The sequence below is a fragment of the Hemibagrus wyckioides genome, linkage group LG16 (genome assembly GCF_019097595.1).
Source record: "Hemibagrus wyckioides isolate EC202008001 linkage group LG16, SWU_Hwy_1.0, whole genome shotgun sequence".
NCBI classification, from domain to species: Eukaryota; Metazoa; Chordata; class Actinopteri; order Siluriformes; family Bagridae; genus Hemibagrus; species Hemibagrus wyckioides.
The window spans coordinates 68,465-94,449 of record NC_080725.1 but is presented as its reverse complement, the minus strand read 5'-3'; the positions used below and the strand labels follow the sequence as shown (position 1 = coordinate 94,449).

The 25,985-nt window shown below is 37.9% G+C and overlaps 1 protein-coding gene across 3 annotated transcripts; it reads right to left on the bottom strand.

Annotated features, from left to right (window-relative positions):
- Window positions 1-223: 223 nt before the first annotated feature.
- Window positions 224-25,099, bottom strand: cdc42se2 (CDC42 small effector 2). Of its 3 annotated transcripts, none has more exons than XM_058412562.1 (5): window positions 24,853-25,099; window positions 9,386-9,681; window positions 3,183-3,284; window positions 2,384-2,501; window positions 224-2,254 (listed from the first exon to the last, which is right to left on the bottom strand). In XM_058412562.1, exons 2-4 carry the CDS (start codon window positions 9,437-9,439, stop codon window positions 2,400-2,402), a joined length of 258 nt encoding a protein of 85 aa, XP_058268545.1. In that variant the 5' UTR covers window positions 9,440-9,681; window positions 24,853-25,099; the 3' UTR covers window positions 224-2,254; window positions 2,384-2,399. The 3 variants fall into 3 exon arrangements, with proteins under 3 accessions (XP_058268545.1, XP_058268547.1, XP_058268546.1); XM_058412564.1 differs by lacking the exon at window positions 24,853-25,099 and adding an exon at window positions 17,930-17,973; XM_058412563.1 differs by lacking the exon at window positions 24,853-25,099 and adding an exon at window positions 11,066-11,086.
- Between the last annotated feature and the right edge of the window lie 886 nt (window positions 25,100-25,985).

Here is a 25,985-nt window from a genome sequence, read left to right as displayed (position 1 = left end):
TTGTGTGGGTGTGACCCAGGTGATGGTGTGTTTGCTACGACTGAAGTGACAGTGTGTTTGTGTGTTTGCTATGACTGAATGGCACAAATCAATTTGATGGTGCTCAAAAATGGCACAAATCAATTAAGAAAGAAAATAAAATGCAATCAGTGATCCTAAACAGCAATCATTACATTAATAATTAAAGAACCTTATTTAATGTGCAATAATACATGAAGTCATGTAACATGGAAAAAATATTTAATTTCAAGTGAACACATTTGGTAATGCACAAGCAAACACAAAATGCAAAATAAAAAGCAGTCAATGTATAAAAAATGTGCTCCGGCATCTAAAACAATAATTTCTCAAAATCCCTGATGATGAAATCCATCTGTGGTGAACAGAGGCTGAGGGTCATTGCAATTCTAATGCATGCCAGTTACACCACTGAAGCCAAAAAGCTCAATATTTTGTGTGAACCTGATCATTAATGTCTTCACTGGTTTGAGTTTTTATACAGACAGAGGTGCCAACATGTATCCTTAAAATCCTAGTAGAGAGAAGAAGAGTGCCAACCAAATAGACCAAAGCTCTGAATGTTTTCTACTGGTTCTCAAATTCACACAAGATCTAAAAGGTCTAAGTGATCTTTAACCTCTCATGTCCAAAGTTCTCCTCCCAGTTGGTTTTTCTGCCCAAACCAGGCTAAATGACAGATGTTGGCACCCCTGTATTACATCACATTACATGATCCTTTAACCACACCTTCGTACAGAGCACCAGGAAAACATTTCACTTTGTCTAGCTCTAAGCTAAGAAACCCTGCCAAAATTCTTCATTTTGACAACATGATGGGACAACATTTTTAAGACATGACTTTGAACGCACTGGTTGGGGGCACACAGAAGGAATACAGAAAAATAAATTAGCATAGTTCAGGTTGTGGCACACAAAATACACACTATATACAAACATAAAGCACTTGAGAGAACAACAATTGGACATTCAGCTGTGAGTTCACACATTATACTGTATGGCCTTTTATCTCATTTAACTTCACCATCATTTAAGTTTACTGGGCCTGGCACTGATATCCATCTCTCCAAAATGAGGTTTCGATTTACAAATTCATAAATAATGCGACTTGAATAGTTCAAGTTGTTAGTTGAAACTGATTTTATTTATAAAATTGATTTATTCAGAGACAATTTATTAGTGAAGCCTGAGCAACATGATTCCTATAAGTGATCTACTGTATTTTAACAAGCTGCACTTCCTATTTTGCAGAATTCTTCATGCTCATTATGCATTTGAAAGATTAGTGCAATTTAATACAACTTATTTTAAAACATCACTCTCTCAACCCACAGACAGAAGTAGTTTAACTTGATAAATTTTGGGCATCAGATTTTGGGCATTTGTTCAAAAGCAAGTAAAACTGCTAAAGCGTTATCTAAGAGGTTACTTTAGAGAGAGAGAGAGAGAATTGGCCCCAATTTCAGTATCTTCCACAATCTCATAAATAATGCTGCCATATCAGCTTGAAGCATAAGGACATTGACGACAATGTCATTTTTCCACATTGTACACCAAACAACTATAGCTTGAGCATCTTCATATCAAGTTTATGATAAAACATTTACAGCAGTATGGTGAGAGAAATGTCAGTTGTGCATTTCAGCATCAGTTATTGTTGCTCTAATCATATTTTACAACAAAGAAAAACAAAGATACAAGGAATGTGATCTGAAATGGCATGAACAGTAAAGTAACAGTAATCACACTTCTTACAAAACAACATTCATCTGAGCCGCAGTCAAAAATAAAATGGTACTTCTGCTCAGAAGGGAGTCATCATTCCATCAACATGAGCATTTCGGCATTGCATGGCCAGAGCTATAGCAACATTTTATATGCACATTGTTGGCGTGTTTGGCGCCAGGTTTTAGACTCAAAAAGTCTCTCAGAGAAAAAAAAAGGAATAACTACAAAGTTTGTACTTGGAGGTTCCAGACCTTCATGTGTGAGTGTTGAGAAAATGAGCTGTTCGAACCACAGACAAATGGGCCAGGTTACACCATGCACTGCTAGGCGTTCGAAGACAGGGCATGCAAGCGTCCATTATGAGGGGGACGAGGATACTGACAGCAATGGACAGGGCATCCTCATTCCCATGAAGTGCATTATGGTCCATGTGTTTGCCTGGTGAGAACAAGGGGATGCTGGGAGACTATGGAAAGCGTCAGAATGGACACACTGATGCAGCGGAATCCTAGTAGAAAAGAAATAAAGAGCATTCTCTGTCAAAGGCTGTCAAAGTTTACTCAAATAATAATCGAAAGCTCTTGTGTCCTAGGATTTATAATTCAATCAGAAATCAGCATTAAAAAAAATTACTCACCTCCTCTAGTTAGGGATTATCCTGCTTTTGTGTCTACCAGTTGCATCTGCACATTGATGGGCATGGTCTCGCCCCCGTATCCCCCCTTGGACTGCATTTGGTTCTGAATTGAGTTCACCTTTAAAAAAAGGCAAAGAATTAGAAAATGAAAAATGAACTATTTTATAGGTACTTAAGTATAATGGGTCTCATTTAGCAACCTGCATATGAACATGTACATCATTTACAGCCTCTATATCTACAGCAGTTACATGATATTCATGAGAATCCAATTAGTTTGTAAATTTACATACAAGGAAACTCACTTAAATCAACCTTTATTGTTTGGCTTGAAACAGGAAACAACCTCCGTACAATTGTACAATTTTACATAACAATTACATTGTAAAGTATAAATGTCTTATTTATTGCAATTTTTACATTAATTACTTGTAAGAAAGCATTGCAAAATAAGTAGATAATTTAGGACTAGCCATTCAGTTAGGACATGAGAAATGCCACCCTATAGGAGGAGGAACTGTTAATGTATGGTGGCTGATGGACTGCAGGGGCTGAGCTGAGGAACTGGAAGATTTAGCACACTTACAGTGTTAAGTCATTATTTTAGCCATTCCAGCTCACTGAGCTTTGCCTTTTATAGAGTTTTGTGCATCAAACCCTTGTTGTAATTTATGACTGACTTGCATTTCTAAACATATAAATCAAAAGTTATTTATTTAATTATCCAATTAAATCTAAGAAATTTTTTGTAGATTATAGATGAATCATAGTTAAATCAGAGCAAGATAAATTATCTTACAGAGTCCATGCCACTGAACAAATCTCCAGATCCCACATGGGCTGTGTGGACAAAGTTTGTGGGCTCGCCAATCATACTCCTGTCAATGCGCCTCCGCCGTTTCTGCAGAGGACACAGAAAATATGGCATCAAAAAGAGTCGAAGATAAGCAACCACTATTTAGCAAAAGCTTCAGCTGTGTTTCTGTTTCTGATCTGATTAGCACAACCTGCTGGATAAATTATTTAGTCATCTTAATCTAAAACACAAATAATACACATGGAAAGGATTTAAAAATTTTACAGTCTTTCCCAATAAACCCAAACTGTTAGCAAATCAGAAAACTGAGTATGTGATTCTTATCGTTATGCTTTAATAGAACAACAGATATCTACAGAAATTAAAAGATGCACAAGAAGATGTAGGAGCATTACACGATCAAGCCTTGTAAAATCACACTCATGTAATGTACAGTCATGAGTTTAAACCTTATCTCTTTATAGCTAATGCAGTGAAGAGACATTCACAACTGTGGCCTTTGCCTTTGAGAGATCAGCAGATCTACGTCCTCACTTGTGGCTTGATGTGAAGGAGCACTGCCTTCAGCATCATCAGAAGCTTTCTTTTTTTTTCTTCTACTCAATCACCAGTCAGCTGCTGCCTACAACCCGTGTACCCAGTTGCTATGACGACCCAACAGTGGGTGAGGCGATGGCATTTTACACTTCACTAGATCTGAAATGGCAAACCTTTCAGTTGAATCTTCCAATACAACCTTTGAGTTCGATATGCAATTGTACAGCCTGCTACTCAAACCTGCAGCCGGTTATGTACGTTAGGAATAGTTAATATGACAATATGCTATAGACGCAATAATATTATGCGATATTATGATAAATAATGCCACAATATGCTTTTAGTTACAGAATAAAAAATATTGATTTTCAGTGTTAAATATCCCATTTTTGTCCATAATAAAGTGTCGTCAAACTAAGTTCTTTTTAAACGTCTTTTAGCAAACCTATATACCATATTTATTGTGTTGTATATCGTCTTTTGCAGAAATGTTATCAAATATTGTGAGGTGGTATTTGTGCCACATCATTTAGCTGGGATTTTCGTTAACATTACCTGTGTAATTATGAGTTATTGCTGTTTTAAAGACGCACTACATCAAGCCCTCTAAACTGAATAAGCCATGCACTACAGCAGTGCCAAAGTGGAGTGTACAGACAAATCTTTATTTGTTTTCATCCAGCACTAAAGGCATGTGAAAATAGAATGCACCTAAGGGTATTCTCCGAAGCTGGCCTTGTTCCCTCAATAACTACACAACCCCTTTAATAAAAACAGATCTTTAAAAAACAGTGCCAAATCTGTTTTAGTTCACCTACAGGCCTCCAAATAAGGATTTCACTCTTCTTCTTTGGGCTTTTCCCTTCAGGGGTGGCCACAGAGAATCATCTCTCTCCACCTATCCCTATCTTCTGCATCCTCAACACTTGCACCCACTAGCTTCATATCCTCATTTATTACATCCATACAAATAAGGATTTCACTATAAGGTCCAATTTGTAATGTGCCAATCTGGCATGCTGCTGAGGTAAATGCGGGAGAAACGAACAACTTCCTCTATTCAGCGAAGCCTGGTTATACTGACTGACGCTGTATGGTAATTGAAGATGTAAAGTGTATCATTAGCCTGGTTTTTGAGGAAGACAGAGAGGACAAAACATTCCACCATGGGGTGAGCAGCGGACCATAAATGTCAACCTGTAACTGGGAAATTGTTTCTGCTGGTCGCTGAGTATTTGCTGATTCAAGAATTGGGACACATGCACAGGAAAACCACACAAGACCAACGAAGGACTGACCCAGACGCATAGATGACATATGAGCATGTGAGAGCACATGACACACCTACACAATACATCACATTTTCAAAACTTTTGCAATACCAAGACTAAATTTTCGGCCTCTACAAGGAACAATGAAGAAAACGTATAAGACGAAAGCACACCCTGTAATGTGACTGTGACTCTCACATGGCTACTTCACTGTGAGGAAGCTGATTCACTTATACAATGGCAGGAATTCAAACAGCTCTAAAATGGGAACTTCAGAGGAAACAAGTCTAAACCAGCACAGCCATTGTGAGCTTGTTACATCCCTCAACAATACAGTCCTTGTCAAGCTGAATTTTATTCTATTAACTTTTCTATGTGGCACACAACCACACAATGAATCAGTTCGTAAAGGCAGTGACATTTGCAGAACCCTTCTGACATCTCTAGTAAAAAAACGACACAAGTCCAACTCAGCTCTTTTATGCATTCATTGTCAGATAGCCTTTTCATAACTCTATATTTTAATGCACTTTCAAACTGTTTTTATTGTTCTAATGGTAAGAAAAAAAAATGTTCAGAGACTTTTTGGCTAAGGATGCTGGCATCAATCTTCATGGTTCACTGCAACAGATTTGTGGTGGAAATCCAGGTTTTTATACAACCATGGAAACAGCTTACCCTTATAACTGCATGCAAGTCCAAAGTTGCTGACCTTAAGTCCTTGTGGCCAGCGTTACAGGCCTTGAGATTCTGTATACATTGAACACTTCCTGTGGTTTTAACGAGAATGATCTTTAATCATTTCTTTAAAGCTACAATATCAAACATCATGTCCAATCTTCAGACAGAGGCCTACAGGCCTGGCCAGTGGACAAACCAGTGTCTGGCTCCTTTGACCCTCTCAACAATAAGTATCCGGATACCATCCTGCCTCATTGCATACACTCATCAGCCCCTCCGCACTCCACAGACACTGAAATGGTTAACTATTTGACCACCTTCAATTTAAACTACAGCTGTTACCTATTATCATTCATAATATACATCATGTGATATCATTAATTGTGATATATTGGGATCATCATCATGACATGAAAATAGAATAATATTTTTACACAGCTAATAGACATAGAAGTTTTTATGTCCTCTGGTTAATTAGTATTGTACTCAGCACACTCACTCATTTTAAACCGTGACAACTGACAAGTTTTAAACACCAAATTATGCTTGAAAATAAATCACACATGAAGCACTTTTCAAAAGGATGAACAAATGGATGGAGGTGGAGCAGAAAACTGTTTTAAGTATATCTTCATTACTAAACAACTACAATTTATATGCATTAAATATCAAAGGCCTTTTATGGCAGTAAAGAACAAGGCAGCTTATACAAGAGCAGAGCACGAGTCATATTACTGCCTGATCATCTACATGTCTGTGGTCAGCCGCCGCAGAGGAAATGATCCAGACGTAGGTCTGTCACACTCATACTGCATTCTGGTGCACGCTTATGACTGAATGCAGGTGCAGCGTACACACAGAGCAGTGCGTTTGGCTGTTGTAGTTCAATGACACTTCAGTAGAAATTACAACAACCTAAAAAACTGCTGTTACTTTATGAGCAAAAGGTCAAAGTGAGCTTATAAATGAAGTTCTAAGACACAGTGGTACTATAATGCTAGTGCAAATCATCTGTCTAAACTGCTCTAGTGCAATAAGGTGGGCCACTGTAAAGTAAAATAATTTAAAAGAAATTCTAGGTCATGGTCAGTTTACATTCCAAGCTGACAAACATTAAATATGCCAGCTTTCTACCCTAAACAGTACTACTACTACTTCTAAACAGGGTACAAACAAAGCATAAAATAAAATACATTTATTAAACTGATAAAATCATTACTTATTATTAATAAAGAAATAACATGCATGTTTGCATATGTATATATATTTGGTTGTGTGTGTGTGTGTGATGTTGATTTTTACTTCAATCGGCTTTCCATCTCTTAAATGCAATGTTAAAAAAAATCTCAGCTTTATGTTCATGCATTTTCTTTCTCAAAACAAATGTCTGAAATTTAAGGAGCTACATTTAGATGTAGACAGCATGCATTAAGGTCTCAGTCAGTTCTTATCCAACATAAGATGACAGGTCTAACTAGGACACACTCACACTCACACCCACCCACACACACACTCATACCCACATGCACGCACATACACGCACGCACGCACATACACGCGCACACACACGCACACACACACACACACGCACGCACACGCACGCACACGCACGCACACGCACGCACACGCGCGCACACGCGCGCACACGCGCGCACACACACGCACACGCGCGCACACACACGCACACGCACGCACACACGCACACACGCACACACACAATCCTCTTGAGGCAAACTGTGACCTAATTTAATAAACACCATAGTCAAAAATAACAGAGAAAATTAATAAAAGAGAAAAAACTCACAGCTGGTATGTGAGACACTGATTTGCATTAAGAACTGTTTTTAATAACCCAACTTCCTGGAGCACATTGTCCTCTATATTATAGTGGTTGTCAACAGTGACAACAGGCCATTTGAAGACTACTAGGCAATGGGGGAATTCCACTCCCAACTTTCACTGCCAATGATGATCACTTAAGTAAAACAGGTACAAGCCAAGGCTGTTATTTAAGACTGTAGTTTTGTTTTAGAAGCTTTCACTTGCTAGTCAGTATATAACATAGCCAATGCTCTAAATTGTATTAAAGCCAAACTATACAGTCTTCATGATATGTGAAAGTGTCCATCTGTCCAACTGGTCATTATTCTTCTAAAAGATCTATTAATGATGATTCACTGTGCCTTCAGAAAAGTAAAAAAAAAAAAAATCCATTTCCATTTACCTCGGATGCTAAAGTAGATAACACGTAATCCAAACTCCCACTGAATATATGAATCATGAACTGAAATTGTGATTTCTGACATATGACATGAGAAAGTCTCAGGAAATATAAGCAAATTAATCAAAATGAGCAAAAAACATCACTGTGCTGAAAATTCATTCTAAATGAAAAAAAATCATTATAAATCCCATCCAAAATCCCAAAATCACTGTACTTGATTGATATTTTCATTTTAAAAAAAGCTCTTATGCTAAAAAAAAAGTACCATTTCCACCTAAGAAATGGTAATCATTCTGGCTATGCAATAGACCAGCAAAAGGTGGAAAGTCATTTGAATTGGGTATTTCAGTTTTGGGCTGCCAAGATTTTTGCTCATCTGTGTTGATTATGGTGAGAGCCAGTGAACACTTCAGATTCCTTACATGTTTCTGCCATAAAAGGCCTTGAGCGACATAATTCATCTTCTCCCTGCAGCCCCTAAATACGGAGCACCAGACAGGAGGAGTAACATGGAGATGCATACCGCCTAGACCTAGAAAACTTTAGACTATGAACACGGGAAATACGCTGGACATCATCCAATCTCATCCCATTCATCTGAATGATGATATTTTATGACATGAATTATTTGATATATTTCATTGAAACTAAATAGAATCAAAATGTAATTATTATTTAGTAATTTAATTCATTTTAAAAAGTAATGCAAAACCGCATTAAAAGTATTACTAAAGTATTAGTAAAGCATTAATATGTAGTTATGGTAGCTACTTATACATTCAGACACTCATTTAACTGCAGACTACAGCAAAAAGCTGACTGCTGTGGAGAAACCGAAATATTGTTCTATTAGATACGTTCCATACCAAATGTAGAGTAGACTACAGTCCATCTTATAGACATTTCATTCCAGGTTTAACGTGTCAGACCATCACACAGCAGAGCAAAAATACTACATAGAAACAGTGCTCACAAAAATATCCAAATTATACCCATCTTCCTCAAAATGTATAGAAATAAACTGAAAATTATTCTAGTTAATCTTGTTCAGTTATTTTTAGATGTGCTCCGAATGTAAAAGTATGAAAGGCTATTTATATGCATCTTATCAATTTTAGAGGCAAGTGGAGATTAACAGGGACCTGATGTCCTCACTCTAGGAGGTGTGGGAATAGCTTTTCAAACAGATCCAAGATCTCAGCCTGGAATAAAACTACACTGATGCAAAAGAAACAAACAAACAAAAACACTTGGTCACTCACACACACTGTCTTCAGCAGTGTAAACAACAGCAGCGGTACACACACACACACACACACACACACACACACACACACGCATTATTCTTATGTATAGTTTCGTGAATAGAAACCTTGTGCAAGATCTGCACAGGTGCTGCTCAATAACCAGAGAGCACTTCCTGTTTTCTGTGGTATGAATGTGTCTCTGGAGACAAAGCACAAGTGGCTTACCGGCTGTGGCTGCTCAGCGATACAGCAATTGAAGCACAACCAGAATTCACTCATGATTAGCAGTCCTAAAGTGCTGCCGTGCCAGCGTTTGCAGAAGGTGGGAAGGGGCCAAGGGAAGAGTCGGTAAAAGCACGCCGGGCTCAGCAGGCCTGGCACAGTGGATCTTGATGATATCTCTTTGTTGAAGGTGCAGGATTAAAATGGTTTTCTCAGACAAAGCAGATCCTGAGATAATCACATACACACAGCTACAGGCAGAGGCTCTCTTTGCTGTGTTTCATAAGGCAATCTCAGACCTGCAACACAAAAGAGAAAAACATGAATAGTTTATAGACTGTCACAGATGTGTACACATGTGCTTATTGTATGTAGATGCAAAAAAACCCCAACAACCGGTAAAGACTGTTATGATAGTACAAGTATGCAAACAGAGAATGCCAACTTCTGGTTTCACTTTGTCACACCACCATTGCTAATGAGGAACTGGTTATGTCTCCTGCTTCAAGGGGAAATTAATTAGTGTTGTTGTCCTTTAGTCTGCAATTATACTAATGTGCATGTTCACATGAAACACCAAGAGGCTGGTCTACTGGAAAACAGGAGCCTATTCACAGCCAACAGCAGGCCATTTAGAACTAGCTGGATTTGGGCCATAGAAGACACATGCACTAAGTACAGAGTCTGCATTGAGCCTTCTGAAGAAGCTTTAAAAAAATTTATAAAGACACTTGATTATTGCCTTGTTTCAGTTCCTCAATGACTATAGGTCGTGATAAACAAATGACACTGATGCCAAGAAAATTAGATTCAAATAAATTAATTAAAATCTTAATGATTATACATACATCAGTGGAGAGTTTCTGAGTGCAGGACAGGACAAGCAGGTCAAGTACCGAACACGCTTCCACCATGCATCACCATGTTACTGTGAGGAATGATCCACCATACGAACAATATCTGGTCACTGGTGTTCCCTTTCGATTAATACATGAGGACAGAAATTTTGCATCTCAGAAGACCTAGCCACTTTTACCTCTGGGTAAATGGTGGCTCTGTGGTTAAGGCTTTGGGCTACAGACCAAAAAGTCATTAGTTCAAATCTTGGTACAACCATAGCTACTGCAGGTTCAGCCCTGAGTCTGTCACACTTAAATATGTAAATAAATAGTGTTTCTATATATTTGTTCTACACTGGTATACCGAAGGCATGGGGTATCTTAATGATGCGTTCTACAATGCTATATTTAAGGACTTTTATATTACAGGTACAAAATAATCCACACTGCTGCGGTCTTATGCCTGAGCTGGAAGTGCGTTATTCATCTTATACCACAGCTATTTGTCAGTGATTACAATTATGAAATATTACATATTTAAACTATACATAGATATATTTAATGTTTTGGAATATCTAAGAAACAAGTTTGTTTGTCAGCAGCTTAGCTTGTCACTGAGACCTGAAGTCCTGAAGACTGGCAGAAAACTGACCGACAGTTATTAGAAACAATAACGTATTTGAATGAGAGCATTAATATTAATGATTTGATGACCAGAACAGCTGTTAGACTTATGCTTTTATAGTCAAGATTGCTAACATTCAAAGCCATACCTAATTATTCCAAAAAATTCTAGAATGGTAAAAAGAAAATATTAACCACATAACCAAAAGCAAGTACTGACCTCTGGGAATATGGCAGTACACTGTCACAAAAGGTGCATCTCTACTACCCAGTTATTCTTTCAGGCTGCTACATTTTCTTTTACTGAAAGTCAGTACATTTTGCACTGGGAAAATATAACCAAGCTGTCAGTGGAGCTGACAGGCTGCCTTTTTTTGACGTGTGCAGGCCAGAGATAAGAATGGACAAACCCACCACAACAGGCCTTTTCACTACTACACAGGCTACAAATGAGAGGAGTGTATAGCAGAGTCCTGGTATCCACTTAAAAAAGTCATTGTGGTATGTGGTCATTACTGCCTGGAGTTCCAGCCATTAACCCTGCATGCTGCACATAAGTCAGTGTAGGGTTTTATTACTGCTATACACATCTACTCAAGAGCTGAAACTTACATTCACCCTCATTAAAATGTCCTTTCACAAAGCAATGTGCGTTTTTAAACCCAAAGCACACCTGCCCCATGTGAAAAAAAGGTTATTTAAAAAAAAAAAAAAAAAAGCAGCCATTGTCCCTGTTTCAGTACTGAGCTCTGGTGAATTTTCCCTGGTTCTACATGGGTTTCCCCCAGGTTCTGCAGTTTACCTTCCAAAATGATGCCGTAGAGAAATGGTTAGAATAAATTGGCCAATGTGTGAATTACTGTATGAATGCATGTGCATAGTGCCCTGCAATGGACTACCATCCCATCCAAAGTATATTTCCACCTAACACATAGTGTTCTTGGGATATGCTCTGGATCTACTTTGCCTGGGATAAAGTGGTTACTGAAGATCAATGAACAAATGAACAATTCTGATCGGCCGAGTCTGAACACAGAGATGTCATTTATTTCTGTCTCTCTGTAAAAGGGTCTCAGGGCTTGTACCAGTTAGCAAGTGGAAAACTGTAGTCATGCACTGTGCCAATGAGTGGCCTACTGCTGTCCACGCCCAGAGACATCTCTGTGACATGTTTCTGGGTGTGCCGCTAACAAGCTGTATGCAGTTCTGAATCATGTAATTTAACTGCTGTGTGAAACATGGACTTCGTGGAAAGGATTTGACTGATGATCTTAAGTGGAGTTCTCAAGTGGCAAGCTGCCACATGGGAAATATGACTTAAGAGAAAGGAAAGCAGCATGAATCATCTCTGAGTTTACAAGCTTTAACATTTACCACAAAAATGCAAGTCTAAGGAGGATTTGAAGCACAGCAGTGTATTATAACTAAATAATCTACCAAACCAACTGAAAATTAGCAATGCAGCAGTGGAAATTCAGGGAATGACAGTATGTCATGTCATTCCTTCCCTCTATACAGTAGCTGATCTACTCACTTTAGAATAACTCAGTAAGGAATTATCTACAATACACATGCTACAGTCAAAGACACTATACTCAAGAGCTGGGTTAACTGAAATCAAGTCTTTCATTTCCTATCTAACAATACAAGGAGTCAAATGTGCCATTCATCTAACTTAAAGAACGCCCTGTGCAGTGAAATCTCACATCCTGGCCTGAGAAGAGAGGCTTTGTGGACAGAGCTCAGCCTCAGACATGTGGGCCAAATATGTATGTAAATGAGTTCTGAAGCTTCCCGAACTCCATCTTCTTATGCTAAAATTATCCGTCCTTTTCCGGCTCCTTTGATTGCTTCACTGATGTGCCTGTGTCTCTCTATTTCAGCCTTCATCCTGGAATCATCCACAAAAATATGCCTGTAGTGTAGAAACTAAAGCTTTGGATGAATATGAAAGAAGGACTGGGCTCCCAGAATGCTGTGCTTAACTCTAAACCAACACGAGTAGCTAATGAAGGTTTGGATTATCAGAGCCAACCGAAAGATGTCCTCAAAAGCCCCAGCAAACAGATAATCAAACAAAACACTAAATACTGATTAAAGGATTGAGCAAGCATACCAGCTTAAGCTATTTGGAATGGACTATTACATGGAGAGGTAGGGGTATCGCTATTATTGGTGGAGAATCTATTACATTTTAGTCAAGTTTGAATCCTCATGTCAGTCATTTTTATGCAAGAGGAAGCCATATATCACCTTCTATAAAATGACTGGTAGAAATAACCACAGGTAGAATAAATTACACCTGTATCGCCATACTGGTAAAGTTCTGTTGTTTCTGGTGGAAAAAGAGGTTTTGCCGTTCTTCCAGTATTAAAACAAAACAAGTAAACACTGTTTTCTATTGGCTCCTGCTAATACAACAAAAGTTGTTTTTTTTTTTAGGTAGGTTTTAATTAAGCTACTGAGCTAAGCTAAGGTACAGAGTACATACGTAATGATGAAGTGCTATGTGCCCTACAACAAGCACTTATGAAAAAAGTTCTAAACAATCAGTTTATATTAAAATGTTTAGTGACAACCATGCACACACACACAATCATGAACCACCCGCATCTCTGTGATTTACACAGAGATCATGTTTTATGTGCGAATCACTACAAACATCTTCTGCCAACATTGTTTAACAGACATTTGTACAGAGATCTTATCCCATCTTAAGAGTTATTGTTACTTTTTTTTTACTTTTATCTCACAAAACCAAGCAAAACCATATGATCTCAGACACCAAGTAAAGACTCTTATCATAGGTTTAGATACCTTCCTACAAGCAGATGCTCGGGAATAAACAAAGAACACAATCGACAACAGATCCATTACTCTAAGCACTGCATACAGCGTCACTTTCACAAAAGACCCTCATGAAAGCATTCATTAGTCATGTAGGAACGGAAGAGGAGAGGCACAGTTCATCGCTCTTAGTAGGAATGGCCGACCGGTTCAAGACACACAACTGTTTGCCTGGATGTCAGAACATTGCTTTAGTAGTGAACTACAGTGAACAGCAGGTTGGGTGATAGGATTTTCCAGAAGCGAGGGCCTGCCATGCGAGAAAAACTGCTGAGCAAAACCAGCATCATGAAGTGAGAGTGAGAAAGTAAAAAAATAAGCATGCATGCACTCCAAGGCTAACCCTGCACACAGTCTCTACCATAGGACCTGTTTAAAAATAGTGCAACTTTATTAAAAATAAATGATGCTCATCATTAAAGGCAACAAATTAAAATAAAGATGCTGCAAAACTCAACAGACGCAAAACAATGCGATCATTACTCACCCTCCACTACTGAAATGGGAGTGTAGCGCAGCAGGTTGTGCGAGAGCACTACGAGGTGTCGGGCTCCGAGGGCACTTCACTCTGCGGGAGGCCTTTGTCCCTCACTCAGTTACGGATCAGTAGCCAAGTGGCATTCACTCGCTCCATCACCAACCCCTTCCACAAAAAGCTGCTGCATGCTCCTGAACTAAGCCCTGCCCCTGCCTCCAGCCCCACCCCCTTCTCCTTATATCCCAGCACAATGAATTTCTAACCATGATGTTATGTATAGGTATATAAGCATTACTGTATTTTAACTATAGCTTGATGTTCCAGAAACATAAATTCTGGGAACACACAAATTACAACCAAACTTAATTCTTTATAACAGAGTCATATAAGCACATTGCAGCTTAATTGTTCTTTTCTTTACAGTAAATAGTGATTTTTGATTTACCTCTTAATAAAAAATTATACAGTACATCCATCCCTTGCTGAATTCATGCAATGCGATGAGTTTTTATAAAGGAGAAAAATTACAACTTAAAAGCCTTGCTGTCAAACCATATACGATGTGAAAGACAACAAATCACATAGAAATACCTGACCAGACAGTGCCAGAAATGTGCACTGAAAAAAAAAAAAAGTTTTTTGTGCAAAGGGAGCAAACCCTGATACTCATTTTGCCAACCTCCTTTGCTGTAACAATTGTCCACCTTGTTGGTTCCTTAATTCTTCTATCTGAGGCCTTGTTGCCACAGCAGCCACTAACCACTGAGGAAGGGGGTTTGTCTGATTGTGAGAGATCACAATAGAGCCCCATTCCCAATACTCCCTCCTTCTGTCTCTCAGTCTCTGTCTGTCTCTTAAAATGCGTTTAACAGTGGGCTCCACTCACAATTTCCATACAAAAAAAGACACCCACCTTGTGAATGCTGCAAGTTTTGGTGAAGCAGACCTTAAACTTTGTAAAAGTTACTGCAGTCACTACACACAAAAAAAAAATCCACTTACCGAATGATCATTTTTTAGGTACACAAATTCAAGATACAAAAAAACTTTATTATTCCCGGGGGAAACTGCTTTGCCATGTTACAGTTGTTCTAATAAAAGTAGAGGAGAGAAAGAAAGAAATATATGCTAAATACATGGAGATGACTGAAAAGAAAAAAAAACAAGTAAAAAGAAATTGTAAACCAGAATAAATAAATAAATATAGATACTGTACAAATAATATTGTAGAACTATAATATTGCACACAGGGATTGTAAATTGGTGATAATTTTTAATAAGTGATAATGGTGAGGTTGTATTGTACATGAAAGGCCCATAATTACTATTGCACCCATTACTGCACATGAAAATGTCCCAACACTTAAAGGGAGGAATTGTACAGTTTAATTGGGGATGAAAGATCTCCTAAAGCGCTCAGTGAAACACTTGGCAGTGGTCAGTCTCTGGCTGAATGTGCTCTTGCGATTAACCAGCACACTGTGAAGTAGATGAGAAGGGCTGTCCAGGATTGAATGGAGTTTTGACAGCATCTTTCTCTCAACAACAACGTGAACTGGGTCCAGCTCCATGCCGAGTACAGAGCCAGCCCTCCTGATTAGTTTGTCCAGTTTATTTCTCTCTGCCACCTACATGTTACATCCCCAACAGACTGCTGCACAGAAAATAGAAAATGACACTTGACACCACAGACTCATGGAACATCTGCAATATGGTGTCGCAGACGTTGAAGGACCTGAGCCTCCTGGGAAAGTACAACCTGCTCTGACCTTTCTTGTAGAGTGCTGCTGAGTTTAGTGTCCAGTCCAGTTTGTTGTCAATATGGAATCCCAGGTATTTGCAATCCTCAACAATCTCAACTTTCTCACAATGGACAGACAAAGGATCTATTTGAGGTGAAATTGGTGAAATCTAATTGTTTGAGGTGAAAACCCTTAATTTTAGTAAAAATAGCATGATCATACTCAAAAAGCAGGCAGCAACCTTCCAGAAGAGGATTCCTACAATAACTAACATTCCTAAGTAGATTTTGAGCTCCAAATATTTTAAAATTTTTAATTCTCGTATGGCAGAGATTGAGCTCTTCCATTAAAAGAGAATAGCCATTTTCCCAGGACTTGGAAGTGAAGAATTGTAGACACAAACGTCTCTTTAATGTTGCAGTTAAGTGCATACTAAAGCAGCTCCATTTTAGGACTTAAACTTCATTGCACATGCTGTTTCTTAAAATAGTTTGGAATAGCTTCATCATTATTCATACAAGAGTCGATTATGATCTTGAAACCTTGATAACAGCTCCACTGAAGGTACAGCGCTTTGCACAGGGTGCACTGTTGGGAGCTCATGATGACCATATGGCACAGGTGTAAGATCTTATCTCTATCTTTCACAAGATTAACTTCTTGCATCAACCGGTTATGCAACAGATAATTACCATGGATTTAAGGAGTTACAAAGCATAGTGTGAGTCATTTATGGTGTACTTAAACCTTGGATTACAGAAAAACAATTACACACTATAAGAATTAAGAATCAATACCTTTGGTTTTAAATGTGTCTCTACTTCTAGCCATTAATGAATTGTCACATTTCCTGAAAACAGGGATACATTGAAACAGTTCCATTTTTGAGCAAAAGCTGTGAAGTTTATACTGAAGTTTTTTGCTGAAGTTAAAGTTAAACTTACTAAGCTTTAGTGTTCTTTCTCCTTTCTTGAGTCTCATGGCTATCAGACAGTGGTCAAGAATTTTCTGCTGAAATGCTGATTAACTAAGCATGATTTTACATGCAGAAGCACAATGTGAAGGCTCACTTGAAGGCAAGGCATACAATCTTTACAAAGCCATTTTAAACATCTATGGATCTCTCCATGTACCCCACTGCATCTGGCAAAGATGCTGACTTGGCACATTCGACTGCACTGGAAGGAGCAGGGTACCGGTACAGAACTCATTATGCAAAAGACGCCTGACCATCTGTGGTGTCTCCGGAGCTCTTGCCATGAACTGAGCTTGCCAGAATACTGAACTGAACTCTTCATCTATGTTCTGTTCATATCAGAAACTGCCCTGCTGCTTCACTCAAATTTTTCCTTGTTTTTCCTGTTACCCATACGGTTTTGTTTTATTACTCTGTGCATTTTAGAGATTTTTCTCTGTTTTCACTGACATTACCATGTAGTTGCCTTATAATCCACAAATTTCTGGATCCAAGTAAAGGCTAATCACTAAACTAATCCACAAATAAGTCAGAATCAAAGGGTTAAATTACATTCCTATTGTAGGCAGAGTTCCAAAAGGTGCATAGGGAAACACAGAGGGAAACAGAACAAAAGAAACAAATCAGGAAGGAAAGATCATAAGATATAAGGATAGAAAGAGTAGATTGCAAACCTTTCTGAAAATAAAGTTTAGAATGACAGACTTATAACAAAAAAAATAAGATGACTTCATTACATCATATACAACTGCATTAAATGTGACTTCTACTCTAGTTTCAACCATAAGTGTTGATTCTTTGCTTGTTATTAGGTAAAGCATATCCATGTGCTTATGTAAGAAGTATAACAATATAAACAAAAAATATTGTTCCAAAATGGATGAAGTGCTAGAAAAACATGCCATTTAGAACACGGAGATAATCATCAAGTATATGCCTAGACAAGGTCATTCTTGAAGCCATGTTTAATACGGACATTAAAAAAGGCAAGTTTAATACGCATATAAAGCACAAACCCTGCAGCCTCCCTATGTAACTTACCCTCAGCTTCCTCAAGACAGTCAGCTGCTGAGTTTAGCAATCAGTTTGAGCCAGACAGGGAAGTGGTACATGAAAATAACAGAATAAACACCACTACAGCATAAAGGCACAGTTCCCCTAAAATACAAGGTTACAGGATGACACTTATCGCTTCACTTTATATCTCACATACTTTAGTTTATTGTTACAAGAAAACCCACATCACATCACATCACATCACATCACAGCCAAGCTATTCCAGTTATATAGCAGGAAGGCAGCTGGGACACATCCAAAAACTCTCCACTTATCATGCAAGGGGCCACTATGGCGATGTCATACTTCTTAGGGTCAGCAGCACCACTCCAGACAAACTGCTAATGTTTAGGAGTACAATCACAAGATGACGGAGTCACAGGGTGTATCTAACTACATGCAGATGAAAATAGTCAAAGTGATGACTTTATGTAGCATGTCTCAACAAGTCCTGTACCTTTACAGGCAAAACAATGCACAGGGTTTACTGAAATTTTGCAAGATATTAGACGTCTCTTTATATACAGATTTTAAACACACGAAAATTTCAACCACAAGGCTCCAAAAGGCTACTTAATGCAAAATTCATGACCCAAAACTGTCCTTACAAGTCTTCACTGTCATAATATTGCTTAATCACTAAAATAAACAGAGGCTGATTTTCACTTAAACTGAACTGCAGCCCCATAATACTATTCTAATCAATATTTTTTTTAATAATAACTACTATAGGCTATTTGAATACATTCAACACTATAATCTGTTGTTAGCCAGTAAGCAGGAAGATAAGACTCTATAAAACCTGAACAAAAAGGTCAGAGGATATCAGTGTGGGACAGTTATAAAGCCAATACTTCCATGAAACTCTACAAGTCTTGCTGCCAAGGTAGACACCTCCATGGTCATTACATGAGCACTTAAACAGAACTGGTCAATGTATGGGAAAGTTCCGTGAATGCAGTTATCTGGACGTGGCTGGAACATGGCTTACTTCGCAGATCCTCTGTTGCCAATCACATGCATTTATGTAAACAATTTAGGTGAAGGAAGTGCAGACATATCCTCCCTTGTCTAATTTGTGAAGTGAAAATACAGCTTGTGTGGATAACAAGAACAGAAGTTTTAAAGACAATTGGAGAGAGACATTTGAGTTTATTCTCCCAAGATAAACCCTGACTTGGATAAAATGCTTACTAAATGTGAACTGAAACAAAGTGAATATTTAGCATATTTAGACATTTGTGGCATGGTTTAATGGGTTTTTATGTTATTTTATTCTTTAAGTTTTCATATGGCGATGTTGATTTACATTATAGTAGGGCTGCACGATTATGACAAAAACCATAATTGTTGATTATTCCCTTGAAATTGTAATTGCGATTATTAATTACGATTATTACAATTTACATTAAATGGTGTTTAGAATTACTTTATACTATTGTTTGAAGCAACTGCATGCTTTTTATACAATGGACAGATCAGTCTAATAATTTTTATGAAAAGCTGAACTTCTGATATTACAAATACAGTATGTTCATCAAGAAAGAATAGCTAGTAGGATTTTCTAGCAAGCATAATCTCCTTTCATTGTATGACTTCAATGCTTTTGAAAGATGAACGTGAATGTGGTCTATGAAGTCACTTAAACCCCAATGAACACCAAGTAAAAGAACAAAATGTGCCTTGAACCGACCGCTCTCCCTGACCTACATTTCATCTCACAGTTATCAAACTCCATCTCTGCCACATGTAATGAGACAGAAGGTGTTACAAAAAAGCATCTCTAGCCTCTATAGCAGTATATTAGTCTATACCGTCTACTACAGTATTAATATTATATTCTAAAATAATATTCTTATTCTCTAAAGATAAAGTCTTAATAAATGCAACTCTGTGCCAGTTTGAACATTATCTTGATGTACTGTGGATACCACCACGATACATGATGAAACAGTGCCTGGCTCAGAGAGGTTCTAAAAACACTACAGAAAGATATGACAATCTTTATGCTTCAAAGAAAAACAAAAACAGCTTCATGCATTTTTTTTTAACCATGGAGCTGGCATGGGGTACAGTTTTTGCCACAAATACCACCAAAGTGCAATAGTGTTGTTGGGGATTTTCCCATACCAAATGCCATCAGAGGTCACATGCAGAAGCTGACATGAAAAAGTATTAAGGTAGGGTGCAACATCACAATTTGCCAAAAATCCAAACGCCTAGAATTATTAACAGATCAACCATAAGAAATGTCTCAAACAACAAAATATACTCAAAGAAATGTTCTGACTAGTTATTGTAATGATGCCATGAAAAAAGTCTGCAATAAATCTAAAGGTCTTTTTTTCTAGGAAACCTCTGCCCTCCACCAGGCCTAGCTATGTAAGGTAAACAAACCTTTCTGATAGCTCATTAGTCCATTTGTCCAGTTCCTCACAAGGTTTTTCCTAATACCATATCTCAGGGACATTTTCCTTGACTCCTTTACCTCTGCCTTGCTCATTTGGGATCAATTTAAATTTATAATTTATTTCCTGAATGAATATTTATTTCTGTAAAGCTGCTTTTTTGGCAATGTCCATTAAAAGTGCTATACAAAGGCAATTAAATTGAATAGAATTTTTAGCATTCGGGACTTTCAGGGTGCATGATTTCTACAAATGCTTACAAATTGAAATTCCTGGATTTTTAAGAACAGACCGTTCTTAAAGAAGATACCTAAAGTTTAATAACCAAAAAACAATTTCTTTACTGACTTCCGCAAATCAAAACGTTGGGCAAGTTAACATGCTTTACGATGGAAGGATGCTACAGTGCAAACTTCTGAATCCCGCTGCCTCCTGCACTACAATTACCAACAACCTGCTTTTATTGAAAACAACAAGTTTTTCTTGATGTGCTAAATTAGAATATGTTTAGAAGAGAATAATAATCATATACATATTCATTACTTTTAATCTGCACTTCAATGCACTTAACTAACCAAGTCTTCATATGTTAGCCCAAACAAGTAGGTTTCTACGCAAGCAAAACATGACTGGATAAGTACACTGTTGCTTGCCAGGTTGAATTCATCACAGTGATGATATCATTGGTCCAGCCCTGATTTAAGAATGACACACTTTTTTAATTTTAGCACTTCTCCTCAAAATGACCCTGGAGGTAGCTACTAAATAGCCAAAGGTTATGAGATTTTCTGTAAGTAACTCGTCTGTACAAAGTCCCAAAAATACTTTTTAACATTTTGCCAGCTGACATGTTTAGATGAAGTCTAATAAAAACTCACATTGTTTGGGGTACAACCTTTACTGAGGTTTATCAACACCATCAGATCCATTTCAGTTAATGCCCAGGCTCAGGCATGTTTGAGCACTGAAATCACCGAACTGGGCTGGGCAGTAGATCAGAGCTGGTCAAAAGGAGACTGGATTAGTGATGTAGCAAAGCATGTTTCCCAATGCAATTTAATTAACAAGAGGTATTCCAACTATCTGCAGATTCAGCTTGCTTGACCTGACAAGCAAATCTTCATTGTGTGAGAAATGCATTAACAGGGAAACGGAACACGTTGCCAGTAAGTGGTGGGTTACCTGCTGTTAAGCTCAATAATGGGAAGTGACTACTGTGTCTTTTTAGCAATGTAAGTAGTTGTTTGTCTTGAAGCTTCCCATTTTTGCACAAAGAGAATAATAATAGGAATTGCTGGACAAGGCTAATAAATTTAGTGCAAGACTGTACTACATGTACAAGTCTACACTATAACGCTGAAATATACATTTTGTGCGTTCAGTGAGTGAAAGACCAAATTACATCTGGTATTATGGTCGATTATAAAGCCCATATTCATAAATCATTATAACATTAACTAATTTGACAATGATTTCTTATAAGCAATTCGTAGATTTTATAAACACAAAGCTTTACCAAATTCACAAAGTTTTACTTTACAAAGTTTTACCCAATTCCTTATTATGACAGAATACAGGAGCACATAAATACACGTTTTTGCCTTTTTGGTGTCTACCTGGAACAACAATTACTTCATTCTGTTTATTCCAGGTCCCATTAACTGGATTAAGCATCTTCATTTCACCAACTCCACTTCATGTCAGCCTAAACCTGTACTTAAAATGGATAATAGGCAGTGCATGACCATGGACTGTGTGTGCGCTGCCACCAATTATATATATAAAAGTTCAGTTGTGTTACAGGGTACAGATCCCAACAGGACTGAGGTCAGGGTTTTGACTCATTTCATGGACAGGGTGTGAATACGTAATTCCCTTGGTGTTTTTCCAGGCCAAGATGAGAAGTGTGGGTTTCCAAATGTGAGGATTTAGAGTTTAAACCACTTCCTTATAAGCCTGTCCTCTCACCCTCAAGGTAGTGATATAAAACACACATCACACTCAGTTTGTAATGAATAGTCTTGGGAATAGCATAGCACTTTGTGAAAAATTACAAAAAGCACATTGACTGAAGAATTAAATGTACGTTTCTGAGCTGTAATTGGGACATTAGAGGGCATAGATTATGAAGTTCTGCTAAACTGTGGACGTTTTTTTTCAGAAATATCACCTACTTTTTGATGAAGCTAAAATTGTAAACATATGCTTTGCATGAACATGGGCTGCCCAAATGAAATGAAAACTGCACTGCCACAAATTAGGGGACAAGTTCCATTTACACACTGAATCTCTGACTGTTACAGAGCGTAGATGTCTTAAACATGGAAAGAACTTTTAAAGGGAAACATATGGGGTCTAAATTAGATTACAGGGTTTCAGAGAACCCTGGAGGTTTAAGTAAAACCCATTGCTTAACAACATAATGTGAGTCACGTGTATAAATTTGGTTACCTGCATCACTATTGCTCATGTCAAAAAAATAAATAAATAAGGTAGGAGAGCTTCTCATGTGTTTCGTGGAAGGGTCACAGTATGTAAATTAGACCTCTAATGCATTCAGTGGCATAAACAGACATGCCCTTTACACTGACATAATAGAACTATGTTGAGAATGTCCTCAGCAAACACATTTCTTTTAAATCAATAGTATCATGACCATTGGTTAGCCTATGTTTCTAAATTCCACTAAATTTGTTATATCTGCATTGACTTGATGCATTTAGACAACCCAAATTGGTTGAAGGTGACCATTTGTTATATATAGAGTGCATATTTAGTGACTAGTGTAAATGGGTCAGTCCACACTACTTAAAACATTTTAAATGGAAAAGGAAAGCTGTAACCTTTTACTATTCGCTTTTCACATACAACAAATATTTTTGGAAGCAGGAAATAAAGGTATATGACTATGAATGAAAACCTGAGATTGTTGTCCTCTTTCTATCATGGTATACTGGAATAGATAGGCTACAGCAGGAAAGCAAGGTAGCATGTACTTTCAGTGTGTTTGACCTACGTATAATTCCATGTCATATTTTTTATTGTTTTGCAAGTTATATACAGATACTGTAATACAGTGAAAATTGGCCAAGTTTTTCATGCCAGATATTGCACTATGATGTTTTTACCATATGTAGTAAAAATTCATTGAGTACAGAAGATGCTTCAAAAGTACATTAGTGTATTATAAAAAAACAAAAAACAACAAGTGTGCAGTTTGACGGCTTCGACACTTCTAGACACTAGATTTTCCATCCAACTCAAAAATGACTCAATGAACCTACAAAAACAAGCTGGATCTCTATTCATCATGAACTCTGGAGACATAGAAATAATAAAAGAACCAAAGATGTTTTATGAATAAAACCTTTCAGGTGAAACAGAGGGGGAAAAAGTGTCATGGTGTATACATGGTTCCCTGAGATGGACTGGCAACCAGTCCAGGGTGTAGTCCTGCTTCAAGCCCAGCGTTTCTAGGACAGGTTCTGAATTCACTGCAACCCTGGACAGTACACAGCAGTTACTGAAGACAAATGGAGGATGAGTAACTGTACATCACCCATCATGTCTACTGATAATGTACAAATTACTTTCCCTTGTGCTTTCCTCAAGTCATGTTAACAGGTGCCTTTGATAATATTCCAATCACTTGTTCTCCGTAGCCAAAAATGTGCCATTCATTTGAACATGTATATATGCTCTAACTTCAAAGGCATAAAATAGCCATATGAGGCTGGATATTAGTTTTCTATTGTCTGTGTTACTGGCGTTTTAAGAAATGTGCACGTTAAGTGAGAGCAATCCTCTTACATCATTTCACTAAATTCCAGACAATGGCTTTGGGATTCGATGGTGCGTTTCAGTCGCTTGTAGAAAACACAGACTTTAGTACTTTTTCCATTTAGACTGCTGTTACTGTTATAGCGTCATACTGTGACTCCTACAGCCATCATGTAGATATATAGACATCTCAGAAACAGAACAGGTGAAGTCATTAACAGAACTGATGCCAGTGCCTGGATGTGCCAACCAAACCTGGACCTCATTTTATATTCACTCATACGTGGCATCAGTTTCGTGTCAAAACAGTATTTTGAACTGAATTATTGTTTATGATAATGGAGTGATCCGTGCATGTGGTTGCGCTTTCTCCTCTTGATATGAATAGGAATAGCACAAAGCAGGAACATGTCTCGACTGCACAGCAGAAGGCCTATATGGGATTTACATCAAATTAATTTGTAAGGTAAGAAATAAAAGATCATCTGCACGAATAGACTAATCGTTCTTCAAAGCATAGAACAATTCTTTAAAAAATCTATACCAAGGTGCTCGCGAAAAACACGACTAACAATCGCGCAAAGGACTTTGAATTAAAACGTTGACCAAACACAGAAACGAGCCTCGATCGTGTCAAGAAGCATCTTTAAAACACGCACACCCTCGGACTATCACATCTCCAGTCTGCTGAAAAGATATTAAATGAAACCAGTGCCTTACCGATTCGGACAGCTCCTCGATCGAACGAAGATGTTCTCGACTGTCTTCCACACACAGGCACTGAGATCTCACCTGCGCTTTACTGACCAGAGTGCACTGATTTTTATTTATTTATTTATTTTACACCATATCCGACACAAGCCCAGACAACAGGCAGCACGAGGACACGGCGATAGGGAGTCCACACGAACCGGAGACAAAAGCACGTCCTGTCACGACCAACCTCAGCAATAAATGACTGCAGCCGGGAAAAACAGAAAGGAGTTGCTGTGGTCAAACACTCCCATCACCGCCAAGGAGGCGTGCCTTCAGGACAACGTGTGAAGTTAGCGCCGCCTACAGACACCTCTGTAAGGGTGCGAGCACGACGGAGAGCAAAAAGTGTCTAATAAAATGCAGTGTTGGGGAGTAAATAGTTACATGTAACGGCGTTACGTAACTTAATTACAAAATAAATGTAACAGTAACTCATTACAGTTACTTAGAAAAATATGTAATTAAAATTACAGTTACTTATGAAAATGTTAAAGATTACAAATAGAGTTTCATCTGAATATTTTCTTTTAAAAAAAATAGTATATGTTGAATAAATATTAATTTGTTGTTCGAGTTTGTTAAAGTGGTGCTATTCTGATGATTTTGGTTCTCTGGTTTGAATTTGCGGAGCGTCTGCCAATTACATTAATCCACATTGCCGCGGAAAGCTTTAGGCTAATACACTGTCTGAGAGTGACCACCATGGCGAGTGATAAAAATGTATTTCAGTCCTGGAAATTTAAAAATAATTTCATCCTGAAATCCAATAAGGGGCAAATATAACAGTTCAGGGGGAAATTAGTTTCCCGGCTGTTAAAATGCTTTCAGCATCAAAGGCTTCAATGTTGAACCTGAGGAAGCATCTGCAGGTATGGAACCTAGCCTTTCTTTATTTTATAATATATTTAAAATGTAAAATTTTTGTCATTATTGTGAGTGTACAGAAATAAAAACAGACCCTTTAGTTTCGAATGATATATTCCTCGTTTCTGTATAATAAAAAGTGACGGAGTGGTCAGTTGATTTACTGAAGCTGCTCTGTGGAAAAAAATCCACTAAAACGCGCCTGCGCATTCATCGAGCCCACAGAGTACTCA

What these genes read in the sequence shown, in the direction of transcription:
- cdc42se2 (XM_058412562.1), bottom strand. Translation starts at nt 9,439, where the DNA reads ATGAGTGAATTCTGGTTGTGCTTCAATTGCTGTATCGCTGAGCAGCCA. An exon ending in TCGCTGAGCAGCCACAGCCG is followed by an intron (nt 3,285 to 9,385) that starts GTAAGCCACTTG and finishes TGTCCTCTGCAG; the next exon opens with AAACGGCGGAGGCGCATTGA. An exon ending in TGTTCAGTGGCATGGACTCT is followed by an intron (nt 2,502 to 3,182) that starts GTAAGATAATTT and finishes CTTTTTTTAAAG; the next exon opens with GTGAACTCAATTCAGAACCA.